At 42.6% G+C, this 20,040-nt stretch overlaps 1 protein-coding gene across 3 annotated transcripts in view; it reads right to left on the bottom strand.

Annotated features, from left to right (window-relative positions):
* The window catches only part of tspan11 (tetraspanin 11), a 63,671-nt gene extending 44,407 nt beyond the window's left edge, over window positions 1-19,264 (bottom strand). For 2 of the 3 annotated variants that reach the window (XR_014620160.1, XM_084323074.1), the window contains exons 1-3: window positions 19,130-19,264; window positions 16,421-16,523; window positions 1,473-1,664 (exon numbers count right to left, since the gene is read on the bottom strand). Coding sequence is in view for 1 of the 3 variants with exons in the window: in XM_084323074.1 (XP_084179200.1) it covers window positions 1,473-1,664; window positions 16,421-16,507 (279 nt within the window). In the remaining 2 variants the exon portion in view is untranslated. The remainder of the gene's footprint in view (window positions 1-1,472; window positions 1,665-16,420; window positions 16,524-19,129) is intronic. The other variant, XR_014620161.1, reaches the window with a different exon arrangement.
* Between the last annotated feature and the right edge of the window lie 776 nt (window positions 19,265-20,040).

The raw sequence follows: 20,040 nt of genomic DNA, 5'->3' as shown, positions 1-20,040 counted from the left end.
TTTCATGGGAACTACCAATCCCCCAAATCAAGAATGTTTAAGATGAATCAAGTAAGATTTTGATTATTTGAAATATGGCCTGTGTAGACTAAACTATGCACAGAATTATGTCAGTCTACAAGGTCCGGATTCTACATGGTCCGGCAATGTAGACTCCACTACAGACCAATCAGTGAATATTCATGCATTTTTAAGAAGGGCTACTTCCACAAAAAAAACAAAGAACTCACCAAAACATCTCAGTAGCACCTTATCTAAATGTTCCATTTCATATATGGAGATTCATATTTATTTATGTATTGCATGCATTTCTACATTTTATTTCCTATTTTGTTTATTCATCCCAGTATCTTTCTTTATGTGTGGAATTCTACAAGGCATTTACATTCACATTTACATTTAGTCATTTAGCTGACGCTTTTATCCAAAGCGACTTACAAGTTCTGTACGACAGGTCATCAGGAAGGATACAACTCTATCAGCTGAGTAACAATATTCATCAAAATGTTGCGTGTTACAGTGTATGTTAGTTTATTAGGACAAGTGCATGACAGTAAGGTTAGTTAGGGTTAGATTTTTTTTATTTTATTTTTAAAAATTTATTTCAGATAATGGTTGAAGAAGTGCGTCTTTAGTCGACGGCGAAAGATTGGATGGGATTCCGCTGTCCTAACTGGGGTGGGTAGTTCATTCCACCATTGTGGGGCAAGGACTGAGAATAGGCGTGTAGGTGGTGTATATGTGTTTGAGGATGATATCCTTCAAACAGGCAATAGTGATGATTATAATTTGGGCAGTGCTGAGCTGGGTTACTTTCCTCCAGTGTATTTGTCCCCCGGCCCCACCCAATGGCCCCATGCACACACACACACGCACGCACACACACACACCGAAGTAAAAATTAAAATAAAATAAAAAATTTGAAAAAAAAAAATTTTGAAAGAAAAATTTATTAATTAATACATTTTTATTTTATTTTTTAAACTTCGATTTTTTTTAATGTTAGGGTTATTATTATTATAATTATTATTTTGCAACAAGTTAGCCCTCTCATAAATAGCACATATAAATGAATAACTAACTTAATAGGATTGAAGTGATATTTGGCCTGGCACAAAAAAAAAAAAAAAAAAAAACGATGTGCATTGGGCCGCGGCTCTCTGACGCCTTATTTTCTGGGTCCCGGCCTGAAAAGTTTGGGAACCCCTGGTCTAATTGACCACCTGCTGGCTGTTTGCCAATGACGTTGGAGTTTTCGAGTGTTTGGATGCTATATCCTAATAAATAACATTCAAGCAGATGTCGGAATTGTTTCCTTTGGTCCGTATTAAAACAGTTGATCGCCTGCACCCTTCCAATGGGGAGATCTAGTTGACACACATTGACAGTGACTGCTAGATAATTGGACAGCCCCCCCTCCCCCTGAGTAGAGCCCCTCCCCCTGAGTAGAGGCCCTCCCCCTGGTCCCTCACCGCGGACAGACAGCTCCTCTGCTCACGGATGACGGCGCAGCAGCCCAGGAAGCCGGTCACCACCACCAGGCCGCCAGCCAAGATCAGGATGTACGCAGACACGGCGAAGGTGCTGGAGGCCAACAGGCTGAGGTAGTCACTCTTCTCCACCAGGGTCCACACCCCCACACCCAGAACCGCTGCGCCACCCACCTGGGAGAAGAGGAGGGGGGAGAAATAGATATAGAGGGAGAAAATAAATATATATGGTCTGTGCCTAACACATTCAGAGCCACGCCCCTATGCCCAAAATAGCCTGTTCCGTGCCAGCGCTTTAGTCAATGGGAGGACGGGGACATGCGAACGCTTAAACTATATCTTAAATTATGGCTATGGGTCTAATACACCCGTCTCTTATCAATGACTTGCTTGCAGTCAACATGTACAAAACGGATTGTTTTTTCATCAGTGCATTTCCGTTTTATACCGTTTTGAATACGAGTATAGTTTTGGAGATGTCTAGTAATTCCAGAGAAATCCACGATAATAGCCCTTTACTGGAATACACAAAACACGTTGTCATTTTTCGGCTGATTTATGAATCGCTTTCAAATAAAAGCTAGATTATCGAGAGTATATGTGTTCTTATGCACGATACAAAAGCGGGCTGAAAAATCTATTATTCGTGAGTCGTGACTGGCTCAGCGCCTAACGTCACACACACACGGTCCGATGGCGGAGAAAGGAACATCTGATTAACCCAAGATTCGTAACATAAATTCCTTACCTCACATCAGATGTTCTGCAAAAAGATTAATCCAATTCCTGATTGCCATTCCAAATATTGATTGCGTTTATTGATCCAACGTTATACATCCAAAAACACATAATCCATGCTGCTCTGAGGGTCCTCAGTCAATCTGGTAACACGATACTGCTTGCCCGAGAAGCAAGACACGGACCGTAGTTATTTTATCAATGCACATTCCCAGTCAATCCGATCCAATGATGTGCAATACCATCCGGGAGACGATAGGCGGCGGTATTTGCCCTTTTGCGAGCTCAGACCCATTCCCAATGATAATATCAGGTTGGATGGATGAAAATGAATGGACATCGCTAATAAAAGAAATAACGATTAAAACCCGACTATACTCGTGATTGGCACGGAACGGTTGGCTAGTTAACCCGACTATCATCGTGGTTGGCAATGAATGTGTTAACAATTAGTGATTAACCTGTTAAGTCCTAGCTCTATTTTCTGATAATCCACCAAAAAATACATACCCAAGTAAATGGAAGATTGCTCCACTTCTACCAGGTCCATTTGCATGTTCTTGGTATCTAGAGACATCTGTGGATCTCAGGGAATGTATTCCCAGTGTCAGAAATATTGTGTCTGTTACTAGGCTTGAGTAAATTGTGATGAAACAAAGGAGAATATAAATTATGATTTTTCTTTGCATATTTGACGGTGAGCAGACGTGGAGGGAGTAACGAGGGGTTTTAAAAGCCCAATCTGTGATCGAAACTGTAGCACCTGTGATCCAAACTGATCCAAACTGTAGCACCTGTGATCCAAACTGTAGCACCTGTGATCCAAACTGATTCAAACTGTATCACCTGTGATCCAAACTGTAGCACCTGTGATCCAAACTGTAGCACCTGTGATCCAAACTGAAGCACCTGTGATCCAAACTGATCCAAACTGTAGCACCTGTGATCCAAACTGATCCAAACTGTAGCACCTGTGATCCAAACTGTAGCACCTGTGATCCAAACTGTAGCACCTGTGATCCCAACTGTAGCACCTGTGATCCCAACTGTAGCACCTGTGATCCCAACTGTAGCACCCGTGATCCCAACTGTAGCACCTGTGATCCAAACTGTAGCACCTGTGATCCCAACTGTAGCACCCGTGATCCCAACTGTAGCACCTGTGATCCAAACTGTAGCACCCGTGATCCAAACTGTAGCACCTGTGATCCAAACTGTAGCACCTGTGATCCAAACTGTAGCACATGTGATCCAAACTGTAGCACCTGTGATCCAAACTGTAGCACCTGTGATCCAAACTGTAGCACCTGTGATCCAAACTGTAGCACCTGTGATCCAAACTGTAACACCACCACTTTCTGGACATGCAGTAATTCTCTGGTCGACTGACTGAGATCAAGGACCAACGCCGGACAACAGATACAGATGAGCTGTTAAATGGTATTTCACTGTGTGTAAGATGTTGCTTACATTTATAATGTTTACAGCAAAACTAAATCCCATGCTCTATATTCAGATAAAACACTTTCACACGTGTATGTGAATATACCCCGCATTTATAATGAAAAGAAAAATCAGAACTGGGAAATTAAGGAGAACATTTTTTACATTGATGAGTCACTGAGTGCAACTCAGTCTTTGTTATTAACACTTTCAGTGCCATTCACTGATAAACACGTTTCCGACGCCCAACCGCTGAGTGCCAATCACGTGTTAACACGTTTCTGGATCGTTATTTCTTTTATTCGATATTTCCATTTATAATCCATCCAGGGAGCCCCGTGTTATCATTGGGAATGGGTCTGGAATCGCAAAAGTCCAATACCGCCGCCTGCCGCCTTGCGGCCGGTATTGCACTCTCTTTGAAAATATGTGGCTTGGCGTGTGTCAATCTAAAGTCTCCGGGCGGAGTCTTCCTCGTCGGGCAGGACAAGCGGTTATAACGCATGCATTGAGGAGAATCAAGCGCTCCAAAGTTATGTTCTTTGGTGGATTATGTTGGCAACACGATCGACATCAACACTTGGAATGGCGATCAGATAATTGGAATATTCTTTTTGGGGCAGATCCTAGTCAAGGTAAGGGCTATATGGTACCAATCTTGCGTTGATCCAAAAATTCCTTCATTGCGATCGGAGCGTGCGTGTGTCATTTGTGTGTAACGTATTCCGTTGGTGACGATCAGAGCATCAAAAAACGTTCCACTTCCCCCTTTCATGATGAAACATAATACCGATAATCTAGACTTGATTTGAGAACAGTAGCAAGTCCAGGGAAGAAACGAGAACGCTTTTAGTAGAATACACGCTAAAGGCTATTACGTAGCCTTTTGGGAATTACCCTAGACCACGCTATAACTATACTTATATTCACCACGGTATAAAACGGGAATGTATGGATGACATTTTTTTTTCTTTTTTGCATCTTGACCGGAAGAAACAGTGTCAAACGACCATATTACTGTATCCATAGCTATAATATAAAATATAGTTATAGCTCTACAAACAAGGTGACGGACTCTATTAGGTTAATCCTTGGCACCGTATCCCAGAAGGGGCGTGGCACCTAGTGATGCACCGATGTGAAAATTGTGGCTGATACCGATAACCGATATTAATATTGCTGTTCTGGCCGATACCGATATTTACCGATGTCGATATCTCTGTATAGAAAACACTTTTTTATGATAATCAAATAAAGAGCTATTTTCCAAAACGCATAATTTTTTTTACTTTTGTAACTTATTTTCAGAAATGACTGATATTTTGAAACTATTTAAAGGGGAACTCCACTTTTTTTGGAAATTAGCTTATTTAACATCTTCCCTGGAGTTAGACAAGAAGATGCATACCTTTTTTGTCTCTGTGCGTGCATTTTAGCTTTGGGAATAGACGCTCCGTTAGCATAGCTTAGCTTCATCACTGGAAGTGAGGCAGGACAGTAGCCTTACAGTGCCTTACAGTGTATTGCAAGGTCTGACATTGACCAACCTTGATATGCATGACCTTGGTGGGCTCTAGGTCAACTCCTGAAAAGGGGGTCAATGTCAGACTTTGCAATCAAAAGTTAGGGGGCTAATAACCCTTGCCATAATTTCAGTGCGCCCCTAACTTTTGATTGCAAGGTCTGACATTGACCCCCTTTTCAGGAGTTGACCTAGAGCCCACCAAGGTCATGCATATCAAGATTGGTCAATGTCAGACCTTGCAATACACTGTAAGGCACTGTAAGGCTACTGTCCTGCCTCACTTCCAGTGATGAAGCTAAGCTATGCTAACGGAGCGTCTATTCCCAAAGCTAAAATGCACGCACAGAGAAAAAAAAAGGTATGCATCTTCTTGTCTAACTCCAGTGAAGATGTTAAATAAGCTAATTTCCAAAAAAAGTGGAGTTCCCCTTTAAGGCCAAAACATGTAAAAAGAAGAAAAAAAAGATAATGTTTTTTTTTTTTTTTTTTTAATATCGGCCCTATCTTGATATCGGACCGATACCGATGTGTAAAAAAACGGCCATATCGGCCGATATTATATCGGCGGCCGATATATCGTGCATCACTAGTGGCACCCAACGTGTTAAAGAGAGGAACATAAAAAAAGAGGATAAAAGAAAACAGAGAGGCAGGAAGTGACATGAGGAAGAACATGTGACAGGAAGTGACATGGAGGAAGAACACGTGACAGGAAGTGACATGAGGAAGAGAACAAGATTAGTCAGGGGAATGAAAGGATGAGAGGGGGGGCAGTAGACAGGTCAGGGTAGGCCTGTCACGATAACACATTTTGCTGGCCGATTAATTGTCCCAGAAAATTATTGCGATAAGCGATATTATTGCGGTTTTGAGATTTTTTTTTTTTAGAAATGTATTTCCCAAAAGTTTTCAATTAACCTTTTTATTTTTTTTCTAATATAATAATAGCATAATAATGCAAGGAAACCGTTTTAAAGTGGAATAAACCTTTAACATTGGAAGACATTTTAAATATCCTAAATAGAAAAAATGCTCAGTTTGATTGTTTATTATAAAACAAACTGAAACTGGAAACAAGCCCTCTGTCTGGCTTTTTGTGTCATCCTTTTAACATGTACATGTATTATTAATGTACCTTGCGGTACCATGTACAAAATGTTAATAAAGTATGAGGAAAGAACTGTGGAAACGTAATAAATAAAAAGGCAGTGAAACAATAATCAAATAACCAAAATATATACTATCTCTATTGGAATGGAGACTTCAGCACAGGATAAACTAGGGATGGGCAAAAATAATCCAGATCGATTGATCACATGATGTACTCGAGTACTCGTGGAGGAAAACGCTGTACAAAATAAACGTCTTTTCCGGTGTTTTAGACTTTTATTTTGAAACCCACCGACCGGAGCGGAAGTATTGTTGTTATTATCCTAGCAGAACGTATGAGCGGACAATTTGTCTCGTCCGGTTCTGTGTTTTTGAGCTAATGATAAAACAAATGTTGAGATTGTTGGTGAACAACTAACTTTAGGTTAGTTTTAACGTTAGCTACTAACGTTAGATGCAGCTACTACAGGCAATCAACGATGAGGAGGAAGCGTCAAAGCCGTATATAATAGAATATCCCTGTGGTGCGTAGGCACGACTCTAAACTACCTGTTATAATAAATTAATTCATGTTTAACTTGTCCCGTGTCCAGTCCTTTGACTAGCCCCACCCGTTCATTGTAAACAATGATGCATGTAATTGTATTAATGTTATTGTGTGTTGTAGCTATGCTATACATTGTATTTCGTTTGTTAGCTATTTAGCTAATGTTGATAGCATCAACACTAGATCTTTAATCTTTATTTAGCAGTCCAGTTTCTCCGGGCAGTAGCGAGTAACTACTTGGGTCTAAAAATAGCTACACTACAAAGAACGCTACTTGGTTAAAAGGAGCAACAATATTGAGAAATGTAGTTAAGCTATGTGGCGTTGCCCCCACAGAGCTCCCGTGCTGTACTCTGTAGTAACGCCAGCGGCCCCCCACACGGAGAATGACTGACAAGGGGTACTGGTTCCGCCTCATTAAAACAAACGAGCAAATAATCGCGCCCGTCAAAATCATTGCATTCATTTTAATTATCGCGCCGATTAATCGATTTATTGATTATCGCAGCAGGCCTAGGTCAGGGGAATGAAAGGATGAGAGGGGGGGCAGTAGACAGGTCAGGGGAATGAAAGGATGAGAGGGGGGGCAGTAGACAGGTTGCGTGTATATTTTCCCTAACGGAGGTCCACGTTCGGTTTGCGCAATCTGATTGGCCAGACGTTTTTTTCAGCACCAATCGCGTTACTCCTAACAATCGCGCCAGCAGGCTGTTACCCTAACCCTAACCAACTAACCCTAACCAACTAACCCTAACCTTAACCTTAACCAACTAACCCTAACCTTAACCAACTTCGAAAGAGAGCGACTTCGAAAAAGTCGCCAAGCTTAACCAGTTTGTTAGGAGTAACACGATTGGCGCTGAGAAAAACGTCAGTGGCCAATCAGATCGCGCAAACCGAACGCGGAAGTGCAACTCAGTTAGGGAAAATATACACGCAGACAGGTCAGGGGAATGAAAGGATGAGAGGGGGGATGAACGGATGAGAGGGGGCATTAGTCAGGGGAATGGAAGGATGAGAGGGGGGGCAGTAGACCGGTCAGGGGAATGAAAGGATGAGAGGACAAGAACGAGTGAGTAGGTTCAAAATCACAAGAAAAAGAGGAGGGCGAGATAATAATATCTTAAATTTATATAGCGCCTTTCAGGAGACCCAAGGCGCTTAACAGCTAAGGGGGGAAAGGGAACAACGTAACAACAAAATATTAAATCAAAAGGAAAGAAAGAAAGAAAACGAAAGAAAGAAAAAAAAGGGGAAATCATTTACAAATTTGGTGAAAAGGTGGGTTTTGAGTTGGGATTTGAAAGAGTGCAGGGATGTAGCACTACGGATGTTTGGAGGGAGTGAGTTCCAGAGGGTGGGTGCGGCCACAGAGAAGGCTCTGGGACCAACAGTCTGCATGTTGGTGGTGGGGATGGAGAGGAGACCGGAGTCAGAGGACCGCAGCCTCCGGGGCAGGATGTAGGGATGGAGGAGGTCCGCTAGGTACCGGGGGGCAAGGGAGTGAAGGGCTTTGTAGGTGATGAGGAGGATCTTGAAATTGATGCAGGACTTGACTGGAAGCCAGTGGAGGTGGATGAGGGTGATGTGGTGCCAGGACTTGGTGCGGGTGAGAACCCTGGCAGCAGAATTTTTTACATATTGTAGCCTGTTCAGGGCATTACTGGGTAGCCCTATGAGGACAGAGTTTGCGTAGTCGAGACGGGAGGTGACGAAGGCGTGGATGAGAGTCTCTGCTACGGAGTCGGGGAGAGATGGCCGGAGTCGGGAAATGTTCCTGAGATGGAAAAAGGCTGATTTGGTTATTGTTTTTATGTGGGAGAGGGTGGAGTCCAGTATGACGCCCAGGTTGCGGACTTCTGGGGAAGGGTGGATTAGGCAGCCATCCACTTCAAGGAGGAGGTCTCCAACCTTCCGGAGCAGTGACTGCTTGGCCACAACCATGAGCTCAGTCTTCTTGCTATTTAGCTTCAGGAAATTGGATGACATCCAGGCCTTGATGTCAAGGAGACAGTTGACGAGGTGCTGTGGGGGGAGAGGAGTGGAGGGTGAGGTGCTGATGTAGAGTGTCATCAGCGTAAGAGTGGAAATTGAGACCATGTTTCCGGATGATGTGACCAAATGTAGATTGTGAAGAGGAGTGGACCAAGAACAGAGCCCTACGGCACACCTTGGTTGACTGGGGCAGGGGTGGAGGTGGAGTTGCAGATGGAGATTAACTGTTTTCGGTCAGTGAGGTAGGACTCAAACCAGGTGAGAGCGGTCCCAGTAACACCCAGGTGGTCAGAGAGGCGGTTGATCAGACAGTCAGGTAGGTAATTGATCGTTGGGGTTTTAGTCGACTTAAGACTTTTTAATAGATTTTATGTTGCGTTTCTATGGTGATCGGTGAATGAGTTGTTTCTTGGGAAATTATGAGCGCATCTCTGTATCACATAAATGTCCTTTGATCTTTAAGTGCTAGGTTTTAAAAAGGAGGTCTGTTTGCATTATTGCATTCATTTATAGAAGGACAATAAACGTTTGACTAATTGCCTGGATCCAGACCCTTAATTACCAATTGACCTCCACAATCTTTTCTTGACTTCAACAGGGTTCCCACAGACATTGCAAAATGAAATTCAAGAACTTTTAAGTACTTTTCCAAGCACTGTTTTTCATTTTCAAGGATGTCACTTGAAGGATAGAATTCACTTTTAACTCATTCCCCACCAATGACGAGTATACTCGTTATTTGATTGTTATTTCTTTTATTCTATATTTCTATTCATTACAGGCACACAGACTCAGGGTTAACATGGGGAATCATCCTGAGAATGCCAAAGTGCAATACCGGCCGCATCACGCTAGACGCCGGTATCGAGCACCCTTTGTAACCTTGTATTTTGGCCTGTGGGACGGCCAAATGTCTCTGGTTTAATTTTTCCTTGTTGGGGCGAGGCGAACAGTTCGCTCGGTTCCATTGAAGCGCGTCAAATATCCCCAATCCATATGTTGTGGTGGATTATGCCGTAGACCAAATGGACATTGGCTATACCAGATGGCGATCAAACAATTGGAATATTATTTTTGGAATACTCCCGATCACAGGTAAGGATGATTTGACGTCAATTTTAGCTTGATCCTGCAATGCTTTTATACCGATCGGGCTGGACAGCGTTTTTAGTGTTCAATACGAATGCCGTTACTGACAATCAAATAATCAGAAACGACCCCCCCTTTCATGCATTCATGATGGAACATAATACCTATGATATAGATTTGATTTCAGAATAATAGCGTGTAGGCAAGAAACGACAACGTCTATAGTGGAATTGACGTATACGGCTATAACTCAGCATTTCTGGAATTACCCTAGACTGCTCTAAAACCATACTTATATTCACAACGGTATAACACAGGAACGTATGGATGGACAAATGTATTCTTTTTCACAAATTGAACGATAGATAGGTGATGTCAAATGGGCCATAGTATTGTATCCATAGCTATAATATAGAATATAGTTATAGTTCTACAAACAAGGTGATGCAGTCCTATTTTAAAGAGTGGCAGTGCTAGAGCGGGGCCCCGACTAATCCCCAGGCAGTCAATGAGTTAAATGCTGTTTTTTAAGCATCTTCTTGGCCTGCTTGCCAGCTAGAGCATCACACGAGAAGAAATGAGGAAAAGCAATTGTAGCGCGCAAGACAGCGACTCGTCAGATTTTATCAAAACGGAAAACTTTTTTTCTTGATTCAGAAAAATGTCATCATGGAAGAACAAAACATTCAATGCGAATGGTTGATTTGAATTTCAAGGACTTTTTAAGCACCTTGTTAAAAAATGTGCTGTTTTCAAGGAATTCCAGGCCTTCGACTTTTATTTAATCAAGCACTTTAAGGAACCACGTTGCTGTCCTTGGTCAAGAGAGGGTGGAGCCTGTGAGAGAGAGGGTGGAGCCTGGGAGAGGTCATCAAGCCAGGGCCCCCTAGGGGCCGCGACACAATGCCAATTTCCTCTGGACAGCGAACCTGTACACAACGTCCTGATCTGTTTTTCTCATCTGTGCAGCCGGACATGTAGGAAATGCCTGAGAGAGACTCCTTCATCCTCCCATCCCCTTCCTTCAGAAGCTACCAGGAATCAAAACAACACCACATGCACCAGGACCAAGAGGGCAGAGATTGGATATACAGCATCACTGAGGATGGACTGGACACACAGTAGAGCTGTTCCCAGCTACAGCAAGCTGCATGTTCAGTTACACCAAGCAGCATGTTAGCTGCATGTTAGTTACACCAAGCAGCATGTTAGCTGCATGTTCAGTTACACCAAGCAGCATGTTAGCTGCATGTTAGTTACACCAAGCAGCATGTTAGCTGCATGTTAGTTACACCAAGATGCATGTTAGCTGCATGTTAGTTACACCAAGCTGCATGTTAGCTGCATGTAGTGTATGTTTTATACAATAGAGGTGTCCTTGAATTATAACCCGGTTGACTGTTTTCCAAATGTTTTCATATTTCATGGCTTGAGCTGCTGTGAGGGGGGGGGGGGGGCACAGAGCTGGTACAGTAGAGTTCTGGGCTGCGGGGGATGAAAAGGTTAAACAAAGCGGAGTCTCTCTTCTCCGTTTCACTCCCACTCACAGCTCTATTTCTCCACAACAACAAAAGTTCTTCCTACCCCCCCCCCCCCTCTCACTTTACACGACTCGTTTGAAAGTGATCCCGTATCCCAGAATTCCCTGTGTGTACGCGCTCCTTGCAGGGCCGCAGGAGCAGGAAGAGGAGCGGCAAACAGCATTCATGTGTACCTGCAGTTATATGATTTATCATTTATAATGCGCCCCCCCCCCCCAGCCAATTTTTACATCGGTCCGGGCCGCAGCCCGGGGGGGGGAAAGAATAGGAATAAATATTAAATGGACAATGGAGACATGGAACCAGGGAGACGGACAGACAGAGAACACAAGAACACCTCAGACACACAACACAACAGCAAAGTAACTCAGTGATCATCTCTAGAGCATTTGTGTCAAACTCGAGGCCTGTGGGCCAAATGTAATTTTATGTGGCCAGCGAGAGCTCTGGTTCCGACCATGTCAAATGTGCGATCATCACAAAGATTCCAAGTGTCCCTGGAAGCAGAGAAGCTGTGCTTCATGCTCTGTCATTACGGTAGTGTTCTCAAACGTACGCGTCACGACGTGGTGATGTCGGTAGCTCTGGAATATCTTTTGAGGAAGTTGTTTGGCCAGTGGATGTGACTTCGTTTGAGAATTACACATTCTTACACATACATTTATGTTGAACAACTGAGGGATTGATGAAGATGAAGATGAAAAAAGGCCAAAAGCACCTACTCCTCGGACATTCTTTTGACAATTTTACAGCCCAAAATACAAAAAAGATCCAGGTGGAATTCTATAATGGTGGGTAACAAGGGGTTGAAGAAAAACAATATTATTATATTGTTATTATTATATATATTATATATTATATATTATTATTATAATATTATTGTCTGAACTGTCAGATGCAAACTGGCTGTGTGACTTTGCTATGTTGTGTGACATAACCAAGCATCTCGCCCAATTGAATCAGAATCTGCATGGACGCAAACAAGTCCCACCCAAAACTTGAACAATATAGTTGTAAACTGAGACAACCCTTATTTTGTTATTTTTTAGTACAGTTACAGTTGTGTGTTCATGCAGACACATGTTTTCTGTAATCAAACAATTTCCCATTAGTTGGATGTATGGCCTCTGCAAGGTGGTGTGCAGCCATTTGTTTTTGTAACATGCTACATCTGTCCCACATGTTCTTAGCAGCTCACACTTGTTGGTTGCACTATAGTTCTGCCCCTCTTTACTGTGACAAAAGGGTTTTGAACAAACTTAATCTCATAGCTTGTATTTGATGATATTCTTTGTTATTTACTTGAATTGTTTGATCATTGATTGATGGAGTAATGTGGGATTCTTAGCCTGATCAACTAAAAAGGATTTATGTTAAAATAACATAAGCTAACATATATTTTACATCTATGCAAATGCATATGCAATGTGTGTAACTTGAATAAGTAATAAATAGAGAAACAATATGTTTAAAGGGGAACTATTTTACTATTCCTTTCACTATTTGGGCAATTTTACACAATTCCTGTGAGTTTATGAAACACATATGTAAGGTTTATTTAAAAGAAAATGCATTTTTTTTTAAATTCCTAATCAAGTACTCAAAAACAGCATTTTTCTACCTCAAAATGTTAAGCCGTTTTGAGGCTGGGCTCCGCCCATACTCGGAATGCGATTTGAGTGACAGACCCCCACCTGTAGCTCCGCCCATACTACTCTACTAACGTCCAGAGCCTTGCTCTGCTAATGTCAAAGTGAACCTACAGAAAAAATATGCTGTGCGCACACACAAACACACACACACACACACAGAGAGACGGCCCGATAGCCCCCACCTGTCCGATTCTCTCTCAGTCTCTGACGGCTCCCCCCGATAGCCCCCACCCGTGCCGTGCCCTTCTCTCTCTGTCCCTCTCTGTCATCAGGGTGGCTTTAGCTAGCTAGCCGCTAACGTTAGTTTACCATGTAAATGAATGACTAGTCTAGGATGCAAAGCACTTTCACTTTTCACTGCGCATAGAAACAGCGGAGCATTTCAGGAGCAGCACATGTCCTGCGTGTTTTGCTCATACCATTTACGTTAGGCTAACTCTCTGCACTTCCTTCCTTGCGATCTGTGGCAACAAACAGAGGGGGCGAGCGTTATTATGCAGCTGAGAAACGTGGGATGTCACAGATATGCTAATTTTCAGATTACTCAGTTCAGTGAGGGACACTATTGTGTGATGAGAATTGGAAGAATGCACCAAATTGAGAATTAGAGACATAGATCCTATTAATATAAGTCCACATAGTTAGGAAACAATGCTAAACACTGGAAAAAGCTATTTATAAGATAGTTCCCCTTTAACAATATGTAAAGGAGTAGTTACATTTATTTTACATTACATTACATTTATACGGTCTTTGGCCCTTTGAGGGCAACCATAATGCTGATATGGCCCTCTGTGAAAATGAGTTTGACACCCCTGATCTAGAGCGAAAATGTGGGTTTTAAGCAAGGCCTTGAAGGTTTGTAAGGTGTTGGCAGACTTGATGTTAAAAGGGAGCTTATTCCACAGTGTCGGCGCCATCACTGCAAAGGAAACCCTTTGTCGACCAGTTTGGCCCGCGGGACCCTCAGACACAGTTGGTCACTCGATCTGAGGGACCTGGAGCTGACGGGTTGGACCAAGAGTTATCAAACACATTCCAACTTAACACACTGTGCTGCAAAGGGAGCAGGTTTGATTAACAGCTTCCTCAGCCCCCTGTCCCCTCAGGGCTCGGTCCTAGGACCCCTTCTCTTCTCCCTCTACACTATTTCACTGGGTAATATTATCACGTCTCATGGCTTCTCGTATCATTGCTATGCCGATGATACTCAACTCTTCCTCTCCTTCCCTCCCTCAGATATCCACGTCTCTGAGCGGATCTCGGCCTGTCTGTCCGACATCTCCGCCTGGATGACGACCAACCACCTCAAACTGAACCTAAGCTAAACAGAATTGCTCCACCTGCCGGCCAAATCCTCCCCCCTGACCGACCTTTCCATCACAGTCGAGAATGCAGCTGTGACCGCGTCCCTGACCGCCAAGAACCTTGGTGTTGTCCTCGACGACCAGTTGAACTTCTCTGCTCACATCGCAGCGACAACCAGAACCTGCAGATTCCTCCTGAGCAACGTCAGAAGGATCCGCCCCTTCCTGACAAAAGAAGCCACCCAACTCCTCGTCCAATCAACAGTCATCTCCCGCCTCGACTACTGCAACGCACTGCTTGCTGGCCTCCAGGCCACTGCCACTAAGCCTCTCCAACTCATTCAGAACGCAGCGGCCCGCCTGATCTCAAACCTACCAAAGTCGGCCCATGTCACCCCACTTCTTAGGGACCTGCACTGGCTCCCCATTGCTGCACGTATCCGCTTCAAGGCCCTCGACCTAGCATACCGTACGGCAAAGGGAACCGCTCCCGCCTACCTCTGGTCAATGGTCTCTAACTACACACCCTCAAGACCCCTACGCTCTGCATCTTCTGGCCGCCTCAGACCTACTCCTATCCAAGCTCCGGGAGGGTCATCAAAGAGAAGTCGCCTATTTTCAGTCCTTGCCCCACAATGGTGGAATGAACTACCCACCCCAGTTAGGACAGCCGAAACCCGTCCAATCTTTCGCCGTCGACTAAAGACGCACTTCTTCAACCATTATCTGAAATAAAAAAAATAAAAAATACCTAACCTTACTGTCATGCACTTGTCCTAATAAACTAACCTACACTGTAACACGCAACACTTTGATGAACATTGTTACTCAGCTGATAGAGTTGTACCCTTCCTGATGACTTGTCGTACAGAACTTGTAAGTCGCTTTGGATAAAAGCGTCAGCTAAATGACTAAATGTAAATGTCAGCCAGACGCTGACCGGTCGCTAAATAATCTATGACTCACTGTGGGCAGAGTCGGTCTCTCCTTTCCCTCCCAGACTCAAAAAGTTTCTTTTAATCCTCCCACTCTCAACCTATCTGTCAGTCTGGAGTGTTAGAAATAGGTTGTATGGTAAAGCGAAGATTCCAGGTTTATCTTTGTATAGCCTGAAGGCACGGTTTACACATTTCAATGGAACAGCACGCCCTGACCTTAACTATTCATAAATCAGCCGGAAAATGACAACGTGTTTTGTGTATTCCAGTAAATGAAATTACTAGAAATCACCAAAACTATACTCATATTCAAAACCTCAGACGACCATATAACTCCTGCTTTAAGTTTTCAGATTAACAATATTTTCAAACTTTATTATAGATGATAGGTTGTGTTGTATTCACTCATAGTTAAAGACAGTCAAGGTTGAGTACTTTCTGGTGATGTATGAGTGATAAGTGATTTAGATTCACTTCACAACTGCAAATACATGGGCTGTCCAAGAAATGTCAAAACAGACTTATATGACTGTTCCGTGCGAGGGTTCACTTCAAATGTATTGCACCGGGACGTTTCAGTACAGATACTACTCCTACAGTATGTGTGTAATCCTCCTTGCCTAAACTACCCCTGTATCCCCCACTCCCACCATGCCGTTGCTATAACTCACAATGTGCTCTTCATGGTTAAATTAAGACATTAAGACAATAATACAATGTCAATGTTAGCATGGTGTTATTCACCGTCAAAGATGAAAAGAAAATACTTTACTCAAGCCTAGTAACAGACACAATATTTCTGACACTGGGAATACATTCCCTGAGATCCATAGATGTCCCTAGATACCAGGGACATGCAAATGGACCTTGTAGAAGTGGAGCAATCTTCCATTTACTCCACTTCCATTTGCGAATTTTCAGAAAATATGGCTAGGGTTTAAGAGGTTAACTTAAGACATGGTAAAACAGAAGAGGGTTGTTGGTAAAGCCATAGGGAGACTTGTCAGCAAGGCATTTGTCGAGCAGGTGTTTGTGAGTGACTCACCCAGAAGAGGAAGTTGAAGACAAACAGTAGGTACTTCAGACACACCGTCAACCAGTCCTCCTGGTCGTCTTTGTACAGCGAGGACATCTTTTGTCCACCACTTCTAGAGAGGCGGGGGGGGGGGGGGGGGGGGGGGGTTGCTTGGATTATCGTTTTTAAGTGTTCTTAGTAGGGATGCATAACATCATATCATGAATATCATATCAATACCGGTACCAGATGTTGGGCAGATAAATACCAGACTGCAACTAGGTATTGTTACTAGGAGAATTTCCCCAACGCTAGAATCCATGTGTAACACCACGTCAGACTCTGACATCTTGTGACACATGCAATCATTTTAGATTGTAAAAATGGATTAGCCTCGATCTCAATGTTGTCCAATGATTCAAAACTAATAGCGACAGCTCATATATGGCCTCAATATGATACAAAGAGAACTTGATTCCTTTACAGTTTCATAGAATTCCCTGTCACACACACCTGATTACAGTATAAAGGGATAGTGAATTGGGGATACTGTAGCCCAAGGGATGTTGAAAATAAATTCAATACACTTTATCAAGGATTTGCCACGAGCACCATAGCCACACCTGCCAACCTGAAGAAAGTATTGGGGAATACCACCTTACGGTATACAGATTTCAGTTGGTTTTGTGTCTTGCTCATCTTTTCCACATTATTTTGTGGAAATGTCCACTTGATTTGCTTATAATGTGACTTTTTGTGCATAGCTGGGGGCATCTCCCTCTTTACTCCCGACATGTTTCTTTATTCTGACTTCAGGTTTGCCGTCTCTCTTCATCCAGCTCTCACTTCTTCCCTTTCTAGGAATTCCTAAAATTAATGTTTACACTCCTCTTGTATATCTTTGTTTTCTAATGTTTCTAATCTTTTTACCCCATGCGCGTGCTTTGTTTTCTCAAAGGGGTGGGGTCTGACTGATGAGCATCGTCATCTTTGCTGACATACTGTACGTCTCCATTTCAGACTGAATTCCTAAACATCCTTCCTAAATGTTCAAACCGTGCTGCTAGCGCCAGGAAGATCATGACAAGCATCCAAAAAGAAAAGCAATGAGTGAACAGAACAGGTCTATTTTTATTCATGTTATTAAAAATAATATTGTTTTTCATTTCAATGTCTGGAAGAGCTCAGTAAAAAAGATTGTCAAACCATGAATTATAGTTGCTTGTTGTGAGTTGATATAAATGTAACTGATTGTATTAAATGGGCATATGATATCGTCTCATATCGATCACAGGCCCCTGAATATAAATCATATAGTGGCAGACGTTGTGATATCAGCTAATATTGTTGTCCAAAGAATCTATATAATATTGTAATGGTACTTGTGATTTACACCACTTAGTACTAGCCTAGTTCACCATATAGTAGCTTGTGTTACTTGTTATAGCCACAAACCAGTGATTCATTATTCATATGACCCATCAATCTTTAATTGAGTGCACATTTTTGCTACTGTAAATAAAATTACTTGGGGGTGAGAAGCACTTAGGCCATATTGATCTTTCCATCAGCCAGACAAAAAGACATACATCATATGGGCAACTAGGTACTTACAGTAGATAAGTCACAGAGACCTGTAGTGGACCTGTACTGGAGACCGTTAGGCCTATTCTTGGTCACTCAGGATGTTTCATAAATATTTTACTTCAATATAATATTAGAGTAAACTACTTTTTACAAAAAAGGCATATATATTTACCATTTGGGTATTCTTGAGGCAGCGAGGACAAGATGCGTATTCAGTCAAAAAGAAAACCGAACACAATTCAAATTAATTGACAGAGAAAAGCCAATTAGGCCCGTCTAGCTTGTGTATCATTACTGTCGACCATGGCTTCTTCCCGAGGGGAGGACGTGGGACAGGTAGCCCCTTTCGTGACTGTGATGCACCGAGTGAATCCACAGTCACTTGCTCCTCAATAGGAAACCAACCTAGATTTACCATGAAGGACTGGTTCTGGCCGAACCGGTCGTTGTACAAGTATCACAGAGACATTTCAAATGTACTCACAGTTGCACGAGGGTTTCGGACAGAGATACGGGATGGTTTGAAAGCTCGGCGTTGCTAATAAACATTTGAAATATTCTTTATAAACTGGTCAACACTGCACTATTTCCGGCGTTGGGTGCATGCTGCGCATGCGCACCAGGCAGCCAACGCCGGAAATAATGCCGTTTTGAGCAATGTTGACCAGTTTATAAGAAATATTTAAAATGTTTATTAGCAACGCCGAGCTGTCAAACCATCCCGTATTTTTGTCCGAAACCCTCGTGCAACTGTGAGTACCTTTGAAATGTCTCTGTGATTCTTGTATAACGAACGGTTCGGGCAGAACCAGTCCTTCAGGGTAAATCTAGGTTGGTTTCCTATTAAGGAGCAAGTGACTGTGGATTCACTCGGTGCATCACAGTCACGAAAGGGGTTATTCAAAACGCTAAATTGTTGCCTGTCAATTTCGAACATATCGGTGGACAATCCAAATATAAAATCGTTTACAAAAGTTTCTTAAGACATTTCGGACGGGGTGGAAGCGTCCCTATATATAGAGAGAGAAAAATAGATCAAAACGTACACGGACCGTTGCACCTGCATGTGCGAAAGTTAGCTATTATTATTATTACCTTGCGCTCGCAAATCAAACAACGTCTCCCCGCCAGCCTTTACTGTCTACTACTCACCAGGGGCGCCGCTTAATGTGGAGAAGAAACTCGTTGCAAATCGCCGTTAACTCGTGGTGCTGCTGTCTGTGTACCCGCAGTCAGTGAACCGCTTCGTATCCAAGCAGGGTTTATTGTGAGCAGCGTGGAGCTGCGGGTCAGCAGCGCGAGGAACGAGGAAATGGAGCTACATACACCAGGCTGCTGCTGCTGCCCGCCCCCCCATCCCCCTGAATAACATCAGGCCGTTTCTATTCACTGCGGAATCCTTGGTTACAACGATGAGAGGTCCAGATTCAGAACACACACACGCACACACACACACACGTGCATTCTAGACATCCTCATACAGTACGTAGTTTGAACAGAACATTGAATAGCCTATGTTCTAATCCATAATTTGTTACATTAATTTTTGAATATGCGCATATATTATGTCAATAGATTTAAGCAACTTCATAATACCGTACATAGTTTGAACAGAACATTGAATAGCCTATATGTTCTAATCCATAATTTGTTAAATTATTTTTGAATATGCGCATATATTATGTCAATAGATAACTTCAGATCATGTAGGTAGACAAAGTATTACTGTATACTAGTAGAGAACATATTTCAGGATTTATGGCTATTAATACTTCAAGGGCATTACAGCTGTAGGCCTATTTTGACTCACACTGATTCACTCTCTGACACATACTTACAGACAGTGAAAGTACTTGATAAAATGTTCTTACATCAAACCATATCCTACTGTGGAGGAAACTACCACACTACAGAATACTGCGCCCATCCAAAAAAATATTGATAATGCAATAGAATTAATTGGAATATTATATGCAAATCTGTGATTATCATTTAATTTTGTCAATCAAATTTGTCAACAGGGACAGACAGTGAGCCATGAAAGTATTCTTCATTATGTAAAG

This window comes from Notolepis coatsorum (assembly GCF_963971535.1).
Source record: "Notolepis coatsorum genome assembly, chromosome: 1".
In the NCBI taxonomy this organism is placed as follows: Eukaryota; Metazoa; Chordata; class Actinopteri; order Aulopiformes; family Paralepididae; genus Notolepis; species Notolepis coatsorum.
This window is presented reverse-complemented; position numbering and strand designations above follow the sequence as displayed.